Source organism: Sardina pilchardus, chromosome 13 (assembly GCF_963854185.1).
Source record: "Sardina pilchardus chromosome 13, fSarPil1.1, whole genome shotgun sequence".
In the NCBI taxonomy this organism is placed as follows: Eukaryota; Metazoa; Chordata; class Actinopteri; order Clupeiformes; family Clupeidae; genus Sardina; species Sardina pilchardus.
Window position 1 is genome coordinate 10,723,759 of NC_085006.1, and position 25,233 is coordinate 10,748,991.

The 25,233-nt window shown below is 45.8% G+C and overlaps 2 protein-coding genes across 6 annotated transcripts in view; both read right to left on the bottom strand.

Annotated features, from left to right (window-relative positions):
• Nucleotides 1–20,090, bottom strand: part of septin4b (septin 4b) — a 52,858-nt gene extending 32,768 nt beyond the window's left edge. The window contains exons 1-2 of the mRNA XM_062552481.1: nt 19,821–20,090; nt 16,329–16,339 (exon numbers count right to left, since the gene is read on the bottom strand). Of these exons, the coding sequence (XP_062408465.1) occupies nt 16,329–16,339; nt 19,821–19,866 (57 nt within the window). The 5' untranslated portion in view covers nt 19,867–20,090. The remainder of the gene's footprint in view (nt 1–16,328; nt 16,340–19,820) is intronic.
• Nucleotides 20,091–20,538: 448 nt separating this feature from the next.
• limk1a (LIM domain kinase 1a) overlaps nt 20,539–25,233 on the bottom strand; it is a 46,694-nt gene continuing 41,999 nt past the window's right edge. For all 5 annotated transcript variants that reach the window (XM_062552154.1, XM_062552157.1, XM_062552155.1 and 2 more), the window contains one exon: nt 20,539–24,914. In XM_062552154.1, coding sequence (XP_062408138.1) covers nt 24,683–24,914 — 232 coding nt within the window. In that variant the 3' untranslated portion in view covers nt 20,539–24,682. The remainder of the gene's footprint in view (nt 24,915–25,233) is intronic.

The following is a 25,233-nucleotide window of genomic DNA, read 5'->3' on the forward strand; positions in this document are numbered from 1 at the left end:
TGCTAATGACTGCAACTTCGAAAGAATCCACAAAAACAACATGGAAAGACGAGGTGGCAACAACTTTACTACAACCAATGTATCCTGAATTTACTGATCCAAGCAGATTATTTGATAAAGCGCACCGCAATATAACATGCAGATGAGATATGGAACACCTTATCTTATTATTCAATAGTACACACAGAGTACCAAGACCAATGCAAAATATGCTCTGATAAGTCTTCTCTATTGGACGCATTCCTAATCCCACGCACAAAAACAGGCCAAGTTAGGGAGTCTAATTGATGAAGCCAAGGCTGATTTGCATGAAATCTCCTGCCAAGGAGAAATAGTTTCTAGCATGTTTAGTATAAACCAAGGCATAAGGACAGACAGCAGCACAGAAGAAGTGTCATGAAACAACAGATAATGCAATTGCCATAAATCAAAGATTGTGTACAAAAATAGAATGTGGCAGGGGGGATGACTATAATGCCAATCTCTGGATCTGACCATCAAATAATCCCACCGTGAAGGAGACGGAGAGCAGTGAGCTTCTGCCTGCTTCACAACGTGGGCTGTCATGGTAACCTCTCACTGGGCACTTAATTGAGTGGAGAGGATCTAGAACAAACCCTCAGTCAGAAGTGGGTCAGGGGGAGTTTTTCACTGGGTCAGAACTAGGCATGCCCCCCCAATTAGGGAACTTCATGGACAAAATGAGGAGAATCTTTTGGTATTCTCTAGATTATACTTCTGCATTGGGGGTAGGGCAGGCACTCTTGAGACAACAGATATGGAATTGAAGATGACACGGGTCATGGCCTCAGTATATGCAACATTGTCCTTAGTATAATGTTATCATTTAATTTGATATAGAGTGAATGCATGTCCTTTGTCTATTGTAGTTTGAGAAACTGAACCATTCTCCCAGGGGGAGATTCTAAACTGCCTTTCTTCAGTATTTGTCTCTTTGAGTAAAGCCAAGCATTAGGCCGCAAGAGAAAACAAAAACAAACTCTGGACACAGCAGAGCTGCAAACAAATTAGAAATATATATCAATCATGGCCCACCAGCTACGCCTCGCGGGAAGAAAACCAACTTCACACAGTCTCTCCGTGAGCCTGCTACCACTTAATCGGGAGAGGAACTTTTTACTTTGCCCAAGTTGGCAGATCAAGTGTTCTTGAAGAACAATGGCGGATGCCTGTGTTTTGAGAGCATGCACTTCCGAGACTGTGTGCAACTGTCAGAACAGATCAGGCACCAGGGCGATGGGCCTCCAGGCTTGGCTATGACAGCAGCGCTAGCATTAGCGTTAGCGTGGAGAGATAGAGCGCAGAGAGCCTACTTCTCCCCACTTCCAGCAGTGAGAGTGCAGAGCACACAGGAGACAAGGCAGAGACGAGGCAGGCAAGAGACACCGAAAGAAAAAAAAAACAGCTCAAAATGGGGACAGAGACTAAGACCTATCACAAAACATTACAGCACTGCTGACGTCCACTGTCACAGGGGGCATGACTCACGTTGTAAACTGCTGTGAACTGACCTTATGATGTGTGGCTTAGATAGCCGGGAAGAAAAATGACGGGGCATTATATCATTATTCTGCTCCAGAGGAGTACAGACAGACACTGTGACTGATAGACCCCAAACCAGCACTCTGATTTCTGAGAACCCAAAAGTTGAAATACAGAAAGCTAATGTATTAGTGTTTGGGGATCAGACAGTCTATATGCATTTTAAACGTTGGCCTTTGTCGTTGTTGTTTTTCTAAAACAGGATAGTTTCCATGTGAATCTCTCTCTCTCTCTCGCTCGCTCGACAGTGTTTCCACTACACAGAGTTTTGCTCCAAACTATTCTCCTGTTCAAACCTGTAATTTGGCTGTATAGTGGGGTCACAACATGATGTATAGCAACACCGCAGTACATCTGAAAGCCCCAGTGTCGCACCTTCCAGCCAGTTGCTAGTAAAATATGACCAGAAGTGTCAGCAAGGAAAAATGGGAAAGGTGGGAATATGATGGACTGTTATTCAACTAAGATAATGAAAAACTGTGACCTTTTCCAATGATGATAACAGAGTCAAAGTTTACTTTGATCTATTAGGCCTAATGGCAATAACATTACCAAAAGTGAAAAATGTATTTGTTAATTCCCTCATCGTTGTCCTTGGGCCTGTTTGAGTCTTTGTCTTCAGTGACCTCACTCTGAACTTACTCATTGAGTTGCTTGTAGCTTAGCCATCTTATCGTTTCTGTATGCATTTGGTGCACAGCACTGGTCTGAAAATGCAATAGCTGTTTTTGCTGATGTCTGTGATAAAATGTATGTTGAGCAATAAAGGTTTTCTGTTCTCTTACTCTAGCGTATCAGTGCTAGAGGGAATCTAAAGAGCTCTGAGCTGCAAAATTAATTCTAATTTACTGCAAAACCATTAAATGTTAAACTCAAATGCTTCAACTGATGCTTCTTCTTTGAGGCTGATCACACCACACCCAGTTCTGGAGGCAGAGCATTTGGGAAAGAACAGTGTTCGCTACTCTCTTTTCATTACATCCACAACCCACACACTTTGAAATGTCCATGTGATTGACAATGGAATGGGTTCACAGCAATAATCAGCCCCACACTCAAAATAAATTCACTGGCTTATATGAACATCTCAAATGGTCTCAAAATGAGAGTGGCCAAGATGAAAGAAAGAATTACGACAGACCATTATGAGACACAAGAGGTTATTAAAAATAATTGAATTACATGCAATGTATTGTTGCTGGATGAAGCCGTCTATTAGGACAAAGCCTTCATTTCAATGATTCACATTGTGCAAAAATGCCTATGAACATGTCTACATAAAATATTGAAATGAATACATGTAATCTATGTACATAACAGATAATCAGCTACCCCACACTCGTTTTGCGTTTGACTTTACTGTGCCGTCACAAAGGGAGTATTACAGTCCACACACTTCCTATGTATCAGATATAAATTCTGCCTCAGTGCAACAACTGCATTAAACTTCATGCTTATCCAACTGCTTTCCTCTGTGTGTTCTTACTCTACCCACATATAATCAAGGCCAAAAGTAAGGCCTCTATTGGAATCCTTATATACCCTTCAGTGTGATCCAATATGACCCAGAATCCACATCTGCTGTTTCCCGAGTGTGAGAAAGTGACTATGGTCGAGAGGCTGTCTAATAGTTCTCGGTTCTGAGTAGTCCATCTGCAGCGCACAGTAGAGCACGAGTCCCTTAGAGACCGAGATAAACTCATGGAGACATATTTCAATCAGACTCTGCACCAGTCCAAGAGTTATTTCTCATGGCAAAATAATGACCATGTGTGTATGTGTGTGTGTGTGTGCGCTTATAACTATGGGTACATGTGTATACAACATTAAAACAGAGATGGAATCTGGAAAAAGAGTGACAGAGAGAAAAAAAAGAGACTGAGAGAAAAAAGAGAAGAGAAAGTGAGAGAGAGAAAGAAAGAGAGAGAGAGGGAGAGAGAAAGAGAGAAAGAGAGAGAGAGAGAGAGAGGGAGGGAGGGATGTGTGGCAGCTGCCGTTATGGAATGCTGACGGCGCGGCCTACGCTGCCCACGGCTGCTGGTGCGGAGCGGAGCAGCAGCACTCCAGCCTTGAGGCCCGGGGAGGCCCCACACAAGCCCACATGAGTGTGACAGCTAAAATAAGTAGCCTAAAAGCACCATCAAGCTTTAATGGCTCTGCTGACTTTGAGTGAGAGCCAATGGCGGGTGAGTGCATTAAGATCTCAACGCAAAGAGAGCTGATTTTTCTGTCCATTATTGGAATGAAATGGGCTATAACAAGCTGTTTTTGGCTTGCTTGATGAGATTATGCTGAGTTATAGATCCACATCCATCATTTTCACTCTCAAGTGGCCAGCTTGGGCTCAAAACCAATCCGGGCCGGTTTTATTAATATCGCTGAGATATTTATTTGGTCATTGTATAATAAATGTGTTTTTTTAGTGGAACTGAGATTCTCATGTACTTCACCATTTCATTCATCTATTTTAAGTTTATGTTTAAATGCATGTTGGCAAAGTAATACAAGCCACCAAATAGAATAAATATAGGCTTTGCTCGGAACAATTCTGCAACCCATTATGTGATAATGTAATTGTAGAGTTGACAGCATAATGCATCAAGAGTTTAATACTATTTGTCTTTCTAAAGAACATGCACTTCAAGACAAGTCTACTACATTACTGAAAAGTGTTATTGCGATCAGCACATGACCTTATATGAAAGACTTGAACAGAAAGTATAAGTCGAAATTGGGTGTCTTTAGAACGACATAAAGTAGCTCATGAATGAACATACCTGGCTGAACTGACACCTGAGTGTCCTGAATCATTCAAGGGGGAGAGCTGGCTAGCAATTCCTTGCTGGTTCATGTAAATAGCTAATTTATTCCCTGTGGTGAAATGCACAGAACAAGCTTCTGGAGGATGCCACTAGAAGTTTGCTTGTTGTCTTCACAATTCATTGCATGCAGGAGGGCTATCATTTATGAGCCATGGACTAGGATACTGTGCATTTTATTGCACCAAGTTCTGTTACGCATTAGCAAGTCTTGTCACAGGACAGAGGCAATCAATGTTTGATGAAGTCTCGCTAAATTTAGATAGACAGTGAAATGTAGTTCTGAACTAATCTTAGAAGCGAGAACCCAAGATCAGCCAGGCTTGTTAATTGAGTCCGGTGTAAGTTTATTATTTCATTATTTCATTTCATTTAAAAAAAAAACTCAGCTTCTGGTTGAATTAGTTGGTGCCCATGCTAAAGCTAAATGCACAACACCCACACAGTGCGGTAAATGTTTGAACTGCTGAACTCGCTTTAATATTGCAGTAGGTGCATGTTGGGCAGGGCAGCGATCTGAGGCTGGTAAGTGGAAGCACAGAGGCAACAGATCCTTTCTCACCGATAAAGAAAAAGGCAAAGGACCCTGTACACTCTTGAAGCATGAAGGCAAACTGGGCATCCAACCAATGTCTTTTTTTTGCAGTCAGAAGTACCACAAGCAGGTGATATGATTCCCCTTGTGAAGCACATCTTTACTGTACTGTATAAGTGTAGGCATCACGGCACTGGATCACAGTAATAGTGCAGTCGGTCACAGGCATCTAAATGCACATCTGAGTGAGCACCAAGTAGAATATCCCTGGTCAATTTGTGGGAGAGCCCATTTCATAATGGTTGAAAAAGTCTGCTCTGCATGGGTCTATAAATGACTGTATGGAAAACACTGTGACGGCCATTCCCGTTTTATTGGGCTTATGTCTGGGACTGGTACTGGAGGCTGGTCTGTTAGTCTTGGACTCTGCCATTCACACTTCATGTCAAATTAATCAAATGAAAACATCTTTTACCACTGACCGGACAACAATTTTTACGAAATTGGACCTCGTTTGAAGCAGACTTTTAAAATAGCCAGTCCGTGGATCACATATTCTATTTTTCTCTTTGAAAATCTCCCACCTCGTAAATGAAAAGGGGAATAATAATCTTCTTTTTCCAAGAATCATGCAGTGGAGACCATAAGCTCAAAACTTTCCGCTGAAGCGTTCTGAAACGTGTGAGCACCAAACACTTCAGGCCTGGCCACGCAGTAAAAACCCTGTTTGGTTGGTGCGGAGACAACACTAAGCAGGATCGCGTAGGGTGAACCCAAAGACACAGGATTTTGAAAATAGTAAATACAACTTGAAGAATGCATCACATCATAGGAGGAGAGTTTTGTTGTGGTGGGGGTGGAGTGGGTGAGGGGGCTTCTGGCGTGGGGGGATGAAAACTCGACGTTGACCTCTGTCTGGATTCTCAGGCCACGGCTATTAATAGTCCAGACGAAGGGAGAAGTCTCCCAAGAAGCAGTGGCAGTGGCTCGATCTGGCCAAGCGTTGAGAACAGCAAAGCTGCTAACGTGAAAATCTGCTCCAGATGCATTTTCCTCAACGCTGGGCAAACGATAACCACAAAACCTTTCAAAAATGCAGATGCAAAAGACAGGGCAAATGGATGCAGCCACAGATAAACATGTGGACACACGCAAACACCACACACACACACACACACACACACACACACACACGCGGACACAGATAAACATGCGGACACATGCAAACACCACACAAACACACACACACACACACACACAAACACACACACACACACACACACACACACACACACACACACACACACACACACACACACACACACACACACACACACACACACACACACACACACACACACACACACACACACACACACACACACACACACACACACACACACACACACACACACACACACACACACACACATACACGCAAGCTCATCATTTGAATTCGATTTGAAATTCCTGCACTGAAAGTGGAACTTTCACAGTCTCACTACCCACCTCGGTTACTCCCCCACCGTCATCTTTAGATTCAGCTGTTTAAAGATAACTGTGTCAGGCCAGAGGACTATTCTCCTCCAGCTCCAGAGGGATTGCGTGGGCACCGCACGAGGACAAAAGAGTGCCTTTCAAAGTCAGGAGAAAGTATATTTACGCTCACACACAAAAAGACCTACAATTCAACTTCGGACCCTGCCAAGTGGTCCAGTGGGAACGTCCAAGTGGACCCTGCTCTGAAGCTCACAGACGCGTGGTCAGCCACATCTCTTGTCCACTCCACAACTCGGCTGTGAAACATCAACACAAATCTACGGCCTGATACGCAAAGATGTTATTGCGCCACTGGAACTTCCTCAGCCTCAAAAATACACAAATATACAGTTTTTTTCTTTTTTTTTCTCCCTGCGCTGACCACAGCTATGATGTTGTCAGCTTTTCAGACCCGCAGTGAAGCCCGGCCAAGTGAACATGTGAGGATATCTTTTGTTTTGCAGAGGAATGTGGTTGACACCCATTGTCCTCCCGTAGTTATGCAACGCCACTCTCTCTCTGGCGTGGCTGCACAGACAGGCTCTCATGCACAGGCAAGGCAAGACACACTAACAGGCATTAAAAGAGGGCATTCGCTGTGTCACTCACGTTCTAATCAGACATTTGTTGCAAAAACGAATAAAAGTGAATTCTACCACAGAGAAGTTGAAGTATTTGTAAACAGTCTACTGTGGTTGAAGAATGTTGTGTCTGATGGAATGTTTTCTCTAGACTCTAGAGTGCACGTCTGTATTACAGTTTTCTAACGGCCAAATGCTTGCTGTCGTTAATCAGAGTGCCCAGAGGAGCAGGGCTGAGCGCCTGTAATATTGCGCTGTTTTGTACACATATCTCCGGTGACTTGACCGTGACCTGTATCAGTAAGGACAAGGCCAGCATTCACTACTGCGCTGCCGAAGCTGAGTGGGGGTTTCAGTTCATAGGCAGTTTGCATAAAGCCCTCAGAGTTGAGGGAGGAATAGAGAGAGAGATAGAGAGAGAGGGAGAGATAGAGAGAGAGAGAGAGAGAGAGCAGGAGGGAGGTTTTGGAGTGTAATAAGATGCTTACAACATTCCACTTGCTAGGACCGGTAATCCTATTCAAGGGAAAATAGAATGTGCTTATTTCAAAACACACAGGACCCTTCTGCTGCTCTCTGTACATATATGTGGTAGAGTTAAGATCAAATTCAACTTCAGGGAAATCTACTTTGAATAGAGGAAATTAATTGAAACCGACAATAGGTGATGGAATAGATGCTTTCAACAAAAAAATTAAATTTGGTATCAGTTTATACAATAGCACATGCTGCCTTACACTTTCTCGGGACAAGGATGAACTGAGGTTTTAAGACAAGAGTGAACATTAGCTAGGATTACCGTCTACTTCTATGCCAAGTTAGGAGACTCTTCCAGAAAGAAAAATTGAAGTAGATTACCAGGAGATGTAATCTCTGATCCTCTTATGAGCGTGTTTTTTTTTTTTTTTTTTTTGCTAGGCAGAGGGTGTTTCATCTTGTGTCAAAATTCACAGTGGAAATTTACAGATGAACTTATTCCAGCTCAGTAGCCCCTGCCCTGCCCTGAGCAGAGAGGCCCGTGGCGTTGACTGGCAGTGCGTCCACTGCAATCTCCCTCGAGGGCATCACGATCTGCCGTGATACGCTTAATGGACCTATTCAACAGGCTCATTGTCTCCTCGCGCGCAAGTTCACTCCATCGGGCCGATCAGGCTTTCCTCACATGAGGGGCCAGTGCTTGCTGTCGAAGTGCACTGTCACTCAGCTGATCCCACACCTCTAGAGCCTCTCACGGCTCCTCTGTAAATAAAAGAAGGCAAGACCAGAGATGGGTGGAAGGGTGGTGGGGCATCCGTTGGCCTCTGGGGAATTAGGGTACTTTACCCTCCCCGTAGGAGTTTGGGAGGTGGGTGGAGTGGGGGGCGGGGGGTTACAAGTAGAAGAGGATTTGGAGGCTTTTCCTCCTGATTATCATGCGCCGTTGCTTTGGGGAGGCCAACGCTGAGCCATACTTTTTGTGAGTTTTTAAAACCACCAGAATGTAGCGTGCGGACCCCTCGGACAAATCTCGCGCAGAGCCGCGCAGAGACACGACAGAAAAACCAACGGCATGAATAAATGATCACAAAGTGACACTGGTGTGCCTGCCTTCAGCACTCAGCACTGCTTAAGACGGAGGAATGAACTTGGTACCGTACAGTACTGTAGATCCAAACGTGTCTACAGATGTTACCATTCCATCATGAAGCTGGGAGGGAAATTGACAGTTTCATTGGACAGCATGCAACAACAACTAACAGCACAACAGTTACTGTAAAATCCAAACAGCTGCACAACACAGACATACTCTGTGACAGACTACAGTATGTTATTCTGATTACAGTGATTGTTGTAATGCACTTCTTTCATCTGGTCCAGGTCTCCTTTTACAGGCAGTCACAGTAGTTGACTGTCATCAGAGGCACTAATTAACATGCTGAAGGAGATGATGAACAGCTTTTCAATAAAGACGTGTACATTTTGTGTACACAAGACAGCAAAGCTCCACAAAGTTAACTAGTCAGACCATGCTCAATGCTGTATGAATACAATTTCACTAATGGCCTACTGGTTACTGTAACTTTGATCACTTTCTTATGTCTGCCATAATGTTTGCTATCTTTGTCATTGTTCATTACACTATACAACAACTCATCTGCTGTGCTCACGGCCTGCTATGAGGACGCCTACTCATACGAGTCTTCCACGTGGACAACCTTCAAACTGGCTGAGGGACTGTGTTGGAGTCTCTAATTAGACGAGCCTTGGACGGATTTTGTGCAGCGTAAAAAAAAAAGGAAAAAGCAAACTGACCAGAGACACCCCGGCACAACAGTTTTAAATGACTACATGCCCCTGTGACGCGTAAAACCAGCAGCCCATTCGAAACGGTTTCCTGGACCCAGCGGGTGGGCGTGGAGCCTGGTAAGTGTATGGAATTTAGAGTGATGTATGGTTTTGGCCACGGTTGAGTATGCTGTTACCGAATGATGGGCAACCAAAAATGTGACAAACCGTGTGCGTAGGTGTGTGTGTGTAAGTGTGTTTGTGTGTGTAAGTGTGCGTGTGTGTGTGTGTGTGTGTGTGTGTGTGTGTGTGTGTGTGTGTGTGTGTGTGTGTGTGTGTGTGTGTGTGTGTGTGTGTGCATTGAGTGTAAAGGACAGGGACATGGGCATACTGAAATGGAAGGGGACATGCAACGGTATCCAGAAAGGCAGGCAGGAGACAGCCTCTCTTTGATCCCACAATGAAACACACATGTTAAAGCCCCTCCCTGACTCAATTTCATACATGGACAGACAGACACACACACACACACACACACACACACACACACACACACACACACACACACACACACACACACACACACACACACACACACACACACACACACACACACACACACACACACACACACACACACACACACACACACACACACACACACACACACACACACACACACACACACACACACACACACACACACACACACCTAGAGGACTAGTCTCACAGATTCAATTCTGCTGAAAAATAACCACTAAAATCACAAACGATCTACCACAAGGGGTCAAATTATTATCTCTGTAAATAAAATGAGTTTGCGAAAGATCTCATTTTACATTAAATTGCTGCACCAGATCGGTTTCCCCTTGATTAGCTTTTTCGGAAGTGAGACTAGATGAAAGAGAGCCTTTGATGTTTCTGAAACAAACCAAACACACTGTCTCTGCATTTCCAACCATTTCATTAATCTTAATCACCAACTCCCAAGATTGTGAAATACGGCCATACGCTGCATACATATATCAGCTAGTTGGGGTTAATAATACCATGGCATATTCAACATAAACCAAGACAGCAACAGAGATCTAAACAATTCTAGTTTATATTTATTCTCTTGTCAAATATTTACAGATGACGCCATGCAAGTTGTCTTGCCAAGGTTTTGGATGTCAAAATCAAGCAAGCATAAATCCCTAACTGTATTCAAAGTATGTGCTTAAGTCAATGGGGAGGGGGATACCAGCAGGAGATCAGGGGTGAGTTTGAGTGTAAAAGAGAGAGAACGAACAAATCTGACTATATATGTGTGTGGCAACGCTTTGTTGATATGTAAGCTTGTGTGTGTGTGTGTTGGAGCAGCCCGATTTCTTGCTTGTTTTGGCTGCAGCACCCAGGCAGGGATGTCCACGTTAGCCAACGGGACGGGGGGCGGCAGGGTGGAGCAGTGCGGCGCGTATCCGAACGTTTTCAAAGGGCAGAACTTTCAAAGGCCAGGAAACGCCGAAACAACATAAATCACACGCTCCGTCTTCCCGGGCCACCCCTCGCCCCCCGCCCCGCCCGCCTCGGTATCTCCTCCTCACATCACAGAGCGGGCCTCCACGGGGGGTCCCCCACACCTGCCCCTGGCCCCAGCTGGACACAAAGTACGGGACACACAAGCGGAGCCCGGGGCACGGTCAGCTACCGCCACCATGGAGCTTTCTCACCTCGTCTGCTTCAAAAAAGTTTGTAGGGGCCTGATCAGATTGGGAGACTCACGCTCTCAGAGAGAGAGAGAGAGAGAGAGAGAGAGAGAGAGAGAGAGAGAGAGAGAAGGGGGAAAAAAGTATCTTGTGTGGATTTTTTTTGGCGTGCGATAATGTCTTTCACCTCTCGGCAGGACTTCCTCCGTTTCTATCGCTTGTCTGCATCTCGGTGCCATCTTGCCCCAGCATGTGAGCGCATTCCTGGCCGCAGCCTATACTAGTGCAGTGTGCGGAGGAGACAAGTGAATTACCCGGCTTATGAGCCGCTCTTTAGGAGTGCTACTGTGTCAACACATCACTCCTCTGCTTTAAATTGGTACTGAATGGTTCATGAAAACAAGAGCCAGCGTCTGCATTTTGTCTCCAGGACCGTATCCCATCTCATCTCGTGAACCTCGACAATCTTCACGAGGAACTGAAACTGGTGGGAGTGGGCGAGCGACGCCGGCCGTTTTGCCATGACGACGACAGGACGGGCCCTGCTCGGCATTTCCTCTTCCTCCTCCTCGCTGCCGCTGCAGAGCGTCCCGGGCGCATCTGGAACCGGTTTGGGACACTGCTGCTGCAGCTGCAGCACATTAAACCAGAGAGAGAGAGAGGGAGAGAGAGAGCAAGAGAGAGAGAGCAAGAGAGAGAGAGAGAGATAGAGAGAGAGAGAGAGAAAGAGAGAGAGACAGAGACAGAGGAGAGACGCTGCTGCTTCTGGATGCACTGTCTATCACCTCCTCGCCTGGCTCCTGCCGCCACCGGACGTCTCAGCCAAGATGGCCGTCCATGTCTGGACGAGTGCAGGGGTGGGGGGTGGATGGGTGGAGATCCCTCACAAATCCAAGGGGGAGGTGGGGGGAATGGGTGGATGGTGGGGGGAGGGGGGGGGGGGTGCAGTCACGTCAGGCCAAGGCACACAAGCCTGCACAGCACAAACAGCTTTTGACCAATCAAGGCTCCTCACGAAGAGCCATCCATTATGCAGTCAGACAAGAGGCCAGAATGTGAATGAACTTGTTGAATCAACAAAGTGGAGAAATTGAAGCCGTTTATCTGCTCTGGTCTGGTCGCATCTCTCAGCCACTGGAGACAGCGGCGGATGGGCTAAAGTGGGACCACAACCTTCTTTTGTTGAAGCGTAAGTGCACTTTCCAGATAACACAACTGAATGTTTTGGAACGCAGCAGGTTAGAGGTTTCAGAGTGAATGAATTTCTGACCTTAGAGACAAGCACAGACAGACACACACACACACACACACACACACACACACACACACACACACACACACACACACACACACACACACACGGGCCATTCAGTTTGACAAACAAGATAACATATGCCTTGTGGGATTATCCTATGCTGGATGGCAGATGACTTAAAAGGCCTGCATGCCAGACCAGAGTGACCAATCAACACATTTCTGCATTAAGGGATTGGACATGCTAATACCCCTTGACCCTGCTTGACAGTCCAAACAATTACTGGCCGCCCCGTAGACAGGGATGATCCCTGCCTTAGACCTCCACCAGGATTCTGCCTCTTTGGTGTGGAGAGCCACACTTAGCAGATAGGGCTAATGGTAAAACCACATGGGCCTTTAGGATTGATGACAAGCTGAAGTAGATGAGTCTGATGATAACAGGAAAAGATTCTGGAACGTTCTGTTGAGCCCATGACAATCATCTGCTAAGAGTGTTACGGCTCCTTGACCTGGCCACTGATGCCTTTTATGGTTCACTCGGAGAATCGGTTTCAAAACTATGCGTGCCATTCTGAGGTTGATGAGCATGACGATAAGAGGAAAAGATTCTAGAACCCTCTTCTGAGTGCATGACCATCCCCTGCTAAACATCCGAGTGCCTGACTCTCTACTCTGTCCATTCATGCCCTGTATGGTCAGTTCTGAGGATCACAGTGGGGCATGAGAACCAGGCTGGGGAGGTGGGGGTGGGGAGGAGGGGGGTATTTATAGTGCGTTTCTGCTTTTCTGACGAAGCACAGACAAGGGCCTCTCCTTCAGGGGGTTCCCAGGCATTTCCGGGTCACCCTCTCCCATTGCCTCGGAGGGAGACGAGGCTCGCGGATGAGGCAGAGGCCGGAGCTGACCGTGGCCCCTGGACGGAGGCGGTCAGTCCAGTTGGAGGCAGAGGCTGCATGTGTGTGCATCTGGGCTTGGAGAGAGAGAGAGAGCACGAGTGCTGAGCTGCGGTCTGTGGGAGAGTCTAATGAATCACCAGAGAACGGGCAGGTCTCCAATCAAAAGGATGCTCACGAGGGAGGGGCCCGGCCAGCCCCAGCGCTGTGCTGGGATAAGTCACATACTTGATAAGACGCCAGAGATATCGCACAGGCAAAGACATTAAACAGAGCCGAGGCTTTCAAACACTGCTCATAAATGCGGTTTGACTTGTTGTGCTCTGCTCTAACAAACAACACAACATGACGAGCAGTCTTGCCTCACGTTCCCTAAATCCTTAAGATGCTTCATCAGTTCGGTTAATCCTTCCTTGGTATCGCAAAAAAAGGAAGGCGAGTCACAGCTCAACACAGCAAAACATCAGATATTATTCACAACTAAACACAACAGTGGATGCATCCCATTGCACAAGAGCAGAGCATCGAGAGACATGCCCTGTCATGAACTGTTTGTCAACAGTGTAATTGTACTGGCTACAAACTGTTGCAATATCAAAACCATCAGAACAATTATAAGATCCAAAACTTCTTATACATTGCACATAGACTCAGAATAACATAGCAGTTTAAAAAAACAACAACAAAAAACCTGTATTCCTCAAGGTGAAGGACAGACAGTGCTACTTTGGGAACACCCAAGGCTACAGAGAAGAGCTGTGTTTCCATATCTCACTAGCGCAATTGCTGCTATGCAAATCCCACTGTGGGAATGCCCAGGGGACACTGTCGGAAATGTCAGCACGAATACAGGTTCATCTAGCGACAGGCCTACAGAGTCACATGATGCTGCCGAACAGAAATGGAGAAGCCTCTCCTCAGCTATACGCTCAATTAAAATGATTTCTCATTCACTGCCAGGGTGTATGAAAGCTGTGACTATCGTTCTAGACACAGTGACTCCACGGCCAAGCAAAGTCCTTGCAAACCTGACCTGAGATCATTGTTTGAAGCACTGAAAACGCTTTAAAGCTAACAGAGCACTTTCTATAACTCTATCTACTATCAATCTCTCCACACAGTGACAACACTGATGTGGCAAGAACTATAAACATTGCCATCAAATGGGCGTGTGGGTTTGGATTAGTCACTTGCGCCGATATTTACGAGCGCAGCGAAGGTTACGGAGATGCCAACCCCGGGGAGCACCTCTTGGGCGTCTCCCATACTGATGCAGGCAAGATGCCTGCTGGAATACACTGTATGGAGACAGGCAGGGCCTGTAGTTAATGAGAGAAACAGACAACACGTGAGAGGGAGGGAGAGAGAGAGAGATGGAGAGGGGGTGAGGGAGAGAGAGAAAGAGATGGAGAGAGGGGGTGAGAGAGAAAGAAGAGAGAGAGAGAGAGAGAGAGAGCGTAAAACGAAAACGCAGCATCCAGCTAATGGTCTAATAAAGTCCAACTTTAGCCGAGATGCTCAATCTTCGCGGCGTAGGCATCAATTGAAGGCGAGATGTAATTGCGGGGTTGACGGAAAAACCGCGGCGGAATGCCTGCCGTGGACTTGGAGGACGCCTGGCTGCTGGACCAAGGGGGAGCGATCCTGCCTCGGCGGGTGCGATGGGGCATCTGCGGTCAGAAAGATGGCCAGAGCCGGTCAGCGGGCGGCGGGCGGAGTGACATCACCATCTCCGGCAGGGCAGCCGCGTCGAGAAAGTAAAAACAAAAAAGGGAGAAAAAAAAGAAAAAAAAACGGTGTTTGTGTCTGTGTGCTTTTCTCTGCGCGGTGTGGAGAGGAGGAAACCACAGCCATTTCTCCCGGCCACACCCCTGAGCAGAGTGCAAACAGAGCGGAGGAAGTCCGAGGGAGAGAGAGAGAGCCATCTGCGCTCTGGAAATCAGGGGGCCCCTCCAGGCCAGCGCTGTCCACAGCCCCCGAGTCCACAAGTGCCAAGGGCAACGCGTCCCACCCACTAACACGTGTTGACATACTGCTTGGGTTACGCTGGCATGCAGCTTGGAAAATAATGCATTTGAGCAATTTGAGCAATATTACAACAGAAGTCCCGGCACCATCAGAAAAAGACATCAGTGAACACTTACACAAGGAGAAAGTTCAACAAAAGCCATGAGTGCCATTTTGTAGTGGATTTACTAGTTTGATGAGTGAGGTACAACAAATGAACAATTATAAAATAACAAAGCATCAGGTTCTGCTGGTTTACGTGGGCTGGTGTGGGGCTGTGGCCAGGAATGCAATGAGAAAGGATTGCTCCTGTCACACCCACAAAGGGCACTGCCATCATCATCACCCAACAAATTATTTACTCTCGTCTGTTTGGTGACAGTTCTGGGAGTCCAAACACAGCTGGGGATGGTCATGTGACCCCCACACTGCCACTGGCTGCCAGTCAGTGGCTTCACACTGAGGTGAGAGTCAGGTTTTGTGGGACAGGATGGGTGACAATAGTCCCAATCTGTGTGTTCTAAATTGGTCACAGACATTGATCGGCTATAGCCTGCATAGATACACCGCATCCCACCTCTGTTCTTTAAGGTTCCCTGGGATGCAGCATTGATCGGCTATAAAGAGCTCCAGAGTCGAGGTGCAATTATAGGGCACGGTCTAATTTGATCACAATGGCGACTGCAGCTAAACTGCTGATGTTAACAAGACTGAAAACCACCCATCCTGTTGTCGGCCCTGTTATTGAAGGTTGGGCTTCACAATGAAGATACACCCAGTAAGAAGCTAAACAACATTGTTGAATAGAAATACCTAGTACATGAATAATCCCAGTGTCAAGTGAGGAAAAGCAGCAATCCACTGTGCTCCACTTGGCAAACAAAGCATACAGTAACTCGCACGTCAAATGAAGACCTAACGGAGTCAAAGAGCTGTTTGTGTATGGAACCAGAAAAACTGGGTGTTCGAAAAACTGCACCCATAACCAAACCCTAGTTTGACATCCTTAAATAAGAGATGGCGTCTGTCAGAAGTATGTCTTGTGTTTGTGTTTATTCTGGATGGCAGGCGGTCCTCATCTTGTCGTACTCGCCCATGATTCTGAGGTCCCATCAACGCCACAGAAAATGACAGGACAAAGCAGCGTGTAAAACACATGATGATTGAGAATGATGGCTTACCTCATCGTCTGCTGTTGGTTCAACCAAGGGGGTCCAGGAGGCAGGGAATGATGGAGAAAAAGAGAAAGAAGACAAAAACACATAGAAGATTATTGGAGGCAGAGATGAACTGCAATCAAAACATACCAAAGAAAAGAACCAACACAACACATAACAAACAATTAACTTGCTTTGCCCCTAAAGCTGCAACTGTAACAATAGTTGCCCTGCAAAAGGAGAGAGTGCTCTTGAAATCTCAATCAACTCTTCCTTCTCAGCTGCAGCAGTCTGCACATGAGTTCAGGAGTCTATAAAAAGCTCTTGGCATGGAGAGACGTGACAAGCCGTAATGAGGAAGTGTGACAATGGTGAATAGGGGGCTCCGTATGCATGGAAGATAGGCAGGAGGAGGAGGAGGAACGGGGGGGAACAGTAGCGTGCAGAGCTATGGATTCCACATAGTTCTGCACCAGGGCTCCGTGCCAGTGATGTAATTCTAAAAATGCAAGTCCCTCTCAGGAAATTGGGCTTGGCTGAAATGCAGAGGTCCACTTTGATCCCCTGTTGAAAACCACAGGGCCCTTTTCTTTTCAACAACACACATGGGAGAGAGATTAAGATTTTTTCCTCCCTATTACAAACTCACAAAAGACTGGTGGTTATAAAAGTTGCTTTTATAGAAGACATATGGCATATGCACATCTATGGGCAAGTACATATTCTTACACATCTCCATAAATGCTTGAAAAGTACACAGTCCAAATTGTCCATCTGTCTGCTGTTGGGAGTGTGCTTGACCGCTATTGGTCCTTACGTCAAATCTAGGGCATTCCGCATAGTATTGGGCAATTTCTGTGAAAGCCTGCATTAGTGGCCTTACCATGCCTGCATGACACTGACGGTCATCTTCTCTCCCATATCTGGGAAGAGGAGGACACATCGTTGTGGGATGCGCTGCTATCCCCAAGTGTTTACAGCGGAATGTCCACTGCAGAACCTCTGCTGACCACAGCAGGCCCTCCACACCAGACTGACGCTCGCCGCACCGAGCTTGACGAGCTGTTGACTCAGCTGGAGCGCAGGACCAGGGACCCCGATCTCCTTGCCTTGTTTTCATTTTTTTTTGGACCTGATTGATGCTTTTGCTACTTCAAGCCTGGCGCTGGAGCCTTTCCGTATACCAGGGACCCAGGCCTCTTGTCATCTATGCTGGTGCCCTTGCGCTGACAAGCTAAACTGCATGGCCTCAATTAGAAAGGCCTAGATTCCAAATGAAGTCAACCTAAGAATGAACAAAACAGTCTGAAAATGACTTATCTGCAGAGGGATATAAACGTCCTTTACTGCTCTAATTAATACACTGTAGTAGAGGAACTTGAACCCTCCCTGATGTGCTGACATAAAATGCCTCACCACCACATACTAACTGGGGAATACTAACCGCAGATAACAAGTAAATGAATGGTGGTGCGCACTGTTCTCATGGAATATACAGTATGGGAATGTACTAATCAGCCTCACGGCTCAGAGCACAACGCAGTACTCTCTGAGGAGATGCATGGAGAAGAGGAGAAGACAGGAGGGGAGAGCTACAGTGCAGGCCTGGTGGCAGGGCTGTGTGTGAGTCCTGTGTTACTAACTTGAACAAGTGCTCTCTATAGGTGTGTGTGTGTGTGTGTGTGTGTGTGTGTGTGTGTGTGTGTGTGTGTGTGTGTGTATTATGCAGTGGATTATCACAGTGAAGGTTGGAGGAATAAACCATACTGTGACTCCATCTGCTCTTTTTCCATTTTCTCCTCTTTCTCTCTCTCTCTCTCTCTCTCTCTCTCTCTCTCTCACACACACACACACACACACACACACACACACACACACACACATACACACAAACACACACACACACGGGATTCAGCCCAGCTTATTAGAATGAGCAAGTCTTAGTTTTCACCCAAAAGTGACTTTTTCTCTGGTAGGGTGTCCAATGACTAAAGACGCAAACCTTTCGGAGCCGCATTTCATTTCGGGGCGAGGTCAAGCCACCTGCCTGACCCCACCCTGTAGCCACACACCTGTATGTCACGTGACCAAGTGATGACATCACAGACACACATCTGGGCCATGCCCTCTCACTCACTTCCTGCATTCACCTCTGACTCCGCTGCCCATGGTCAATCCATTGAGATGTTTGGGCAGCGGAAGAGGGTAACCACACTAACGAGTCCTGAGACTCTGGGAAGCCCGGATGCCCCCAGTAAGGCTATGGAGAGGGCAGCCTGTGCCAGAGCTGGTGTCCAGCCAAACTGCCCCTACAAAAGGCAATCTGATCCAAGACTGGCTGAGTCTTGGAGCGCTTAATGCTTAATGCAGGGCTAAGAATCTCCCCGAGAAGCTGAGAGCATCTTGGGTTACACAAACAAAAAAAAAATGTCCTCTTGATTGCAAATCTGTGTTAATATATTTTGAATTTCTTTTAAATGAATGAAATGGACTGCAAATCATGTATATTGTGCTTTTCAGCCACAGTAAGTGAGATAACAGACCCAGAGGGAAGAGGGACAATAAGTATAGTGGATCAACACTAGAGAGTGACCTAACTCACTAAAGATGCCTACAAGCTACCATAGACGTTATTCCACAAACACTGGTTCAAAGATTGATGACTGGAAACTGGAGTGCTTGTGTGTGTGTGTGTGTGTGTGTGTGTGTGTGTGTGTGTGTGTTTTAAAGATCATAGCACAAGAGGGTTAGAAAAAGTAAGGCACAGGAGAATATTGACAAAAGAAATTATTCAGCTGAGTGAGAAGTTTAGTAATGGTCGGCTATTAATACAAAAACTGGTCTTCGAGAAATGTCAGAGCTTCAAAGTGATTGCCTAATATATAGTAGTTAAGGGCAAGGCTGCCTCACATTCTTTTGCATCCTCTGGGACTGAACACAGCAGCTAATCCAAGCATCGGTTTCTCAACAAATGTAAAAGCAATCCATGTGCTCCAGCCTATATTTAGGCAAGTGTGGTCAGTCGTAGCATGATTCTTGCATAACTAACCCACCCAGTGCTTTGCATTCAACTGTCTTTAGTTGGCTCTCCAGTCCAACGCGTCTTGCTGTATTATAGTATTAACTATCATCACACTGACTCTACTGTAGTGTGCGCCTTTGCAATAACTGCTCCATCCAGGCAAAGATGTCAACTTGTGTCCAAGTTCATCATGCACGGCGTGAATGGAGCGCAGAGCGCCCAGACGCTCATTCATCTCTGAATTAGAGAAGGGATATCAGCACACCAATATGGCATGACTTCAGGTGTCAAAAATCTTGCCGAAAGATAACTGACATTTCAAGGACGAACATCACAGAATCAGTCAAAAACGCCGCTTCTAAATCGTCACCTTGCAGTCTAAACTGCGGGAGTTGGATCTCGAGACTGGCATTCGGTAAAGCAGTCAAGTCAATTCGTAGCCGTGACAGTACCTAAACACAACTAAATAGATGGACAGGTAGGTCGGTACTCACCGTGATTGAAGAGAGTCGATCTAAACCTGCTGTTTGAGTTTTCCATGTCGACGAAATGCAGTGAATACTCCAACAGCGACGCAGCTGCCCTATCCGTCTTCTGTTGCTGGCATAAAAAAAGATCCCGCTAGATTGTAGGGCACTGAAACAGCAGATGGGAGATTATGCGACGACTGCAACGTATGAGATTTACTGCAAACGGCACTCTCTCGACTTCAGGCGCTCTCCCAGTACTAGCCCACCGCTGAATGACTGCATTTAGAGCACCGAGAGCAGTTTAAACCAAGCTCCAGTCAGCGCTGCCAGACGCACATGACGTCATGAGGCACAGCCTGCACCACCACCAGAATGAAAACAATTGCACATGGGATGCGCATCAAGGATATGGCCGTCACGTGTGAACGATGAAGCAGCAGTTTGACACTGCATCGCAGTGGTAAGTTTGGGTTATAGCACACCGCATTACAGTAACTGTCACATCGTCAACAGCATCCCATCACTATTTGGAGAGGGGAGGAAATAGAGAGAGAGAGAGAGAGAGAGAGAGAGAGAGAGAGAGAGAGAGAGAGAGAGAGAGAGAGAGAGAGAGAGAGAGAGAGAGAGAGAGAGAGAGATATATGCTATCATGATTTTTTTTTGTTCTGAGGTGAAGAAAAATATATTTAAATCTGATGTCAAGCATACAAATATGTGGAATAAGACGCACACACGAATAGCATATATTTGTTAAGGAACGGCAATTTTATTCCAGCTGCAATGAAATACAGTCGTCTCCTTGGATTTTCAATGTTCACAACCGGAATTAAAGTGCAGATTTTTTCACAGCTTGTGTAAAAAAATAAATTAAAAGAACAAAGAAAATCATAAACCAAAATTACCAAAAAACAGACAATGGAAATATGGAAAATATAAATATAGAGAACAAGTGGGAATCTCATAAAAACCAATCAGCAATCAAATCAAATTCATCAGACTTACACCGTTTTTCTTATTTTTCTTACAAAAAATCATTTCAAACACGCTACAAGTCGTTGGCAAGGCTAGCTTAAAACAAAGGCACAGCAATGTTCAGAGGTATGGATCCTTTGCAAAGAAGTACTGCTGCAACATCCGCACATGCTGAGAATTGGCTTGAGTGTCTGCTAGACTGAGATGACCAGGATTCATGCCCATAGCATCATAGACAGTCCACAACAGACATGTGGTAAGGAATGTGATCTTACCTATAGACTATTTTGCAAGTGAAAGTTATCTGTAAAGACATCACTGGGTAACAGTTGAGGATTGCATGCTTGCTTGCTGTGTGTACTGTGTGTGTGTGTTAAGCTGTGAACAGAACTCGACCCAAGCAGTAACATCGCATTCAGTGAAGCATCACAAGCTCCAATGCCCTGAGCTGGACTTTCAATGGAGAGTACTGGAATAGGGATTGTAAGTGCTCTGACAAAAGTAGTCCAACATCAAGGAATTGGACAATGGTCATTACAACCAGAACCTCTTTCACAAAGGATCTTTCTGTAGACAGCAAGGGAAACACAGGTTACCCTCCTCTTTGTAGCAAACTTGGAAGATATGTTTTAAAGGTAATGTGAGTTCAAAGGTCATGTAAAGCTATGCATAGTGCTTCATCGTTTTTTGGTCATTCACATAAAGGATCGTTCGTAAAGATAAGTTAGGCTTGTTGGAATGGTACAGGTCCAGTTTGGATAATGGATATCTAATTTGCCAATTCAAGCATGTAATACAACAAAATCAGTGAAAAGAACTACAGAGACACTTTTACTGTATGTGCCATGTAAATGGAGATATTCCTACATAAAAGACCAAACATACGTACAATTATAACTTGTGAAGACATGGAATTGAAAACTAATGAAGATGCACATGCATATTTCAGCCATAGGCCTACTAGCCAGGATTAAGTCAATACTGCGGTAAGAAATGATTTTAAAGACACTATTGATAAGTTTGCTACTCAGAGGAAAGGCTCCCAATGAATCCCTTTACATTTCAAAGGCTCCTTCAGTGACTTGCATTCATATTAGAACCAATGCAGTTTCTTTTTTTTTTCTTTAAAGACAAACCTAGCCCTGAGGGCAGCCATTTTCTAGCATAGTGCAAATTAAATTACTTAAAAATCTATACAAAAAGATTTCAGTGGTTCTATACAAAAAAAGAGATGCTGTGTTAACTCCCCTCCCCCCTCCCCCCTTCCATGTATTTTCTGTTCCGGTTGCATCTGCCGTCTGTGCACACGTTCCTGACACATCCTCCACTGTGTTCCCCTCTCTATCACAATATTTGTTCAAAGTTACAAGAATAGCTCTGTTTTTATCCTCGAAGCAAAACTAAACACCTAGCCAATGCACCATGCAACTCTCATCTCCAGCCCACGGGAGATGGAGAGAGAGCGAGAGAGAAAGAGAAAGAGAGAGAGAGAGAGAGAAGGAAAGAAAGCTGGGCTTGTCCTCAAACAGAGATTTACAGAGATATTTACAGCCAGCAGGTTTGTGTAAACAGGAAGTGTTCCACAGGTTGGTGAGACACGGCCACACACCAGTGACTATGGCTAAGAGCTAAGGCCAAACCACATGGCTCGAGTCTGGATGGTAAAACATAACGTTGCCTCTTGAATACTAATCTTGGTCGAACACCAGTGTGCCGAGGGACTACAGAACTCTCAACAGCACATTAGTGGCCACTGGACACCAAGAGGGTGGCAAAGAGTAACAGAGCCATCCATTGAACATATAAGAAACATGAATGATTGCATTTTGCCTCTGTGACGTGTTTTTCTCTCTCTTTTTTTGCTGGTTTTCAAACACATAGAGCAGTGGACTGCGATTGCTCGCATTTCCAGGAAGTTAAGTTCACAGAGACGGTCACGAGAAAAAAAGTGGACACTCGCCGGCAGACTGTAAACAACATAACTCGATCTGTTGCTTGGGAAGTAGTAAATGTAACACACATGAGAAGCACAGGTTGGGAAATGGATGGCCCGAGACCTTGGACGTCTCCTCTGCCATGTCCCGTGATGCCCCCTTCACTCTTCCAATGAGGAAGTCAACCAAGGGCCACACTGTTGCCATGCCAACCTTTTACAGGTGTTTTAGAGGCTGTTCTGTTGAACATTTACTGTTCTCCTATCTAGATCTATGTCTATAATTTTAACATGAAGCCAATCCAAAAATATGGCAATGCTGCATCAGTATACAAAATATGTCTGTACATATACAATATTTAAAACATTTACAGTAAATACTCAATCAATAGGTATGTACATTTGATTAGAGTTGGACTACACATGATGAAACTTCAAAAGTACTCCAAGTCAATGACAAAAGAAAAACAATGTACCATAGATGACTGTACCATAGTGGCAAAATGATTTCAGTGCTGCACAACTAGTGGAGAAAGATGGAGGAAATGATTCCCGTACTCGGTGCCCTCTTAGGAGTCTTGCCAGCCTCTCAGCGCTGGCTTGGCGCGATAGCGAAGGGCCCCATCCGCAGACTTAGCAGGATGCATTGACGTCAGTGGGAAAAACTGCAGCGAGACGGTGCAAGGCTCAAATGGCCTGCAAATGTGAAAGTCTTATGCTTAAAAGTGGGATGTTGGGAGCGCTGCTCTTAGCTATGAGTTAGTATGCCCCCCCCCCATTCTCTCTCTCTGTTGCGGGGTTAGTCAACAAACAGGGATGGGGGGGGCAATGACTGGTTATTTACAACCATGCATATCATTCATTTAGATGGTGCTTCTCCTCATTGTGTTATAGATTGTTTGCTGTCCATTCAAAAAGCAAGCTGTCACTGCAAAATCAAGGATATATTCATCACTGAACACCAGGTAATACTATAGACGTCACTGTATAAGCTAGCATGCCGGTGCAGGAGAAGAGATATGGTGGTGAGAGAAGCAACTGTTATCCTGCTTCCAGACTATCAGCACAACAAATACTAGTGCCCACATTAGGCTAAGCATGAACGGCCAGTTTTGAGGCTTTTGTTAACCGCAGGCCAGGCTAGGGGGCTAGTCAGGGAGATAAAGCAAATAGAATGAAAGCTTGCCTTGTGATGATGTTTCATTTGAGGAGCTCATATTAAGTAGCCTTTCCACAGGGCTTTTACACGTTCGGTAAAAGAAAAATCACTCTTCAATATCCAACCCAAACCAATTAAAGCCAGTTAACGCTAAGGTACAATTGCTATATGAAGACATCACATATAACCCAACACGACACCTGAAGCTGCCCCATTGTCTTGGAGAAGATTGTGGTTTTTTAACGAGATGAAATTTGAAACATCCCCTTCGGGTTATGAGCAGACAAAGACTTTTTCTCATTGGCGTTTTAGCCTTTTAGAGTCAACAACAACAACAACACACACACACAATGCGGCGATGGTCGATTCTTCCATGCGGAGACTGTTGACGATGACCGGCCATTCAACAGGCCGAAGCGATGAGAGTGACTGGGACCTGTTTCCTGGGGACCCACGCGGAGGGGAAGAGGAGGGGATGGGAGGATGAATGCCTGCGACTGGAGTGGCGCCCCCAGGTGGCGGCCAGCACACATGACATGGCTGGATTTCCATCCCTGAGTCCACAGCGGTTGGCATCCGTTGCCCACTGCGGAGCTCCCAACCACGGAGAGTTACTCACAGCATACCCCGCAAGGGAGGGGGTGTGCGTGTGTGTGCGTGTGTGTATGTGTGTGTGTGTGTTTGTTTGTGTGTGTGTGTGTGTGTGTGTGTGTGTGTGTCCGACACCGCTGCCCAGCGTTGAGGTGGGTGAAAGCCCCCCTCTGCCCTCTGCCAGCGGGGCGGAAGCCTATCTTTAGCAGATCTGCCACCCTCTCGTCTCCGCTACGCGCCGTTCTGGTCCTCGTCCTCCCCTCTCCGTCTGGCCGAGAGAGCGAGCGAGCGGGCGGACTGCTCGGGCTCCTCCTCGGGGTGCGGGTGCAAGCCGTTCTCGGAGGGCGGGTGCTTCTGCCAGAAGTCCCGGCTCAGCTGCTCCAGCTCGGACACGAGCGGCAGCCGGATGTCCAGGTGCATCTTCAGGTTCTCCAGCCACTCCTCCAGCTTAGTGAACGCCGGCCTGCCAACAGAGGATTTATTATTAATAACATTATAACTGTGGGGACACACTGTTATGATCATGCCTCTTGGCAAAGCAATGTACAATCTAACAACACTAACATTATCATTAAAAATTAAAGTTTAAAGTTTAAAGTAGTCATATAGCCTACACCTACCAAAGCTACACATAAAAAATAGTAATAGACTGAATAATTTAAAGAGAACAACAATAGCAAAGCATCATTATAACAACATCCACAAACAAACATTGACTTTGTGAGGAAAATGAATTAGTTAGATCCAAGATATCTATACGGAATAAGGATGCATTTGACAAG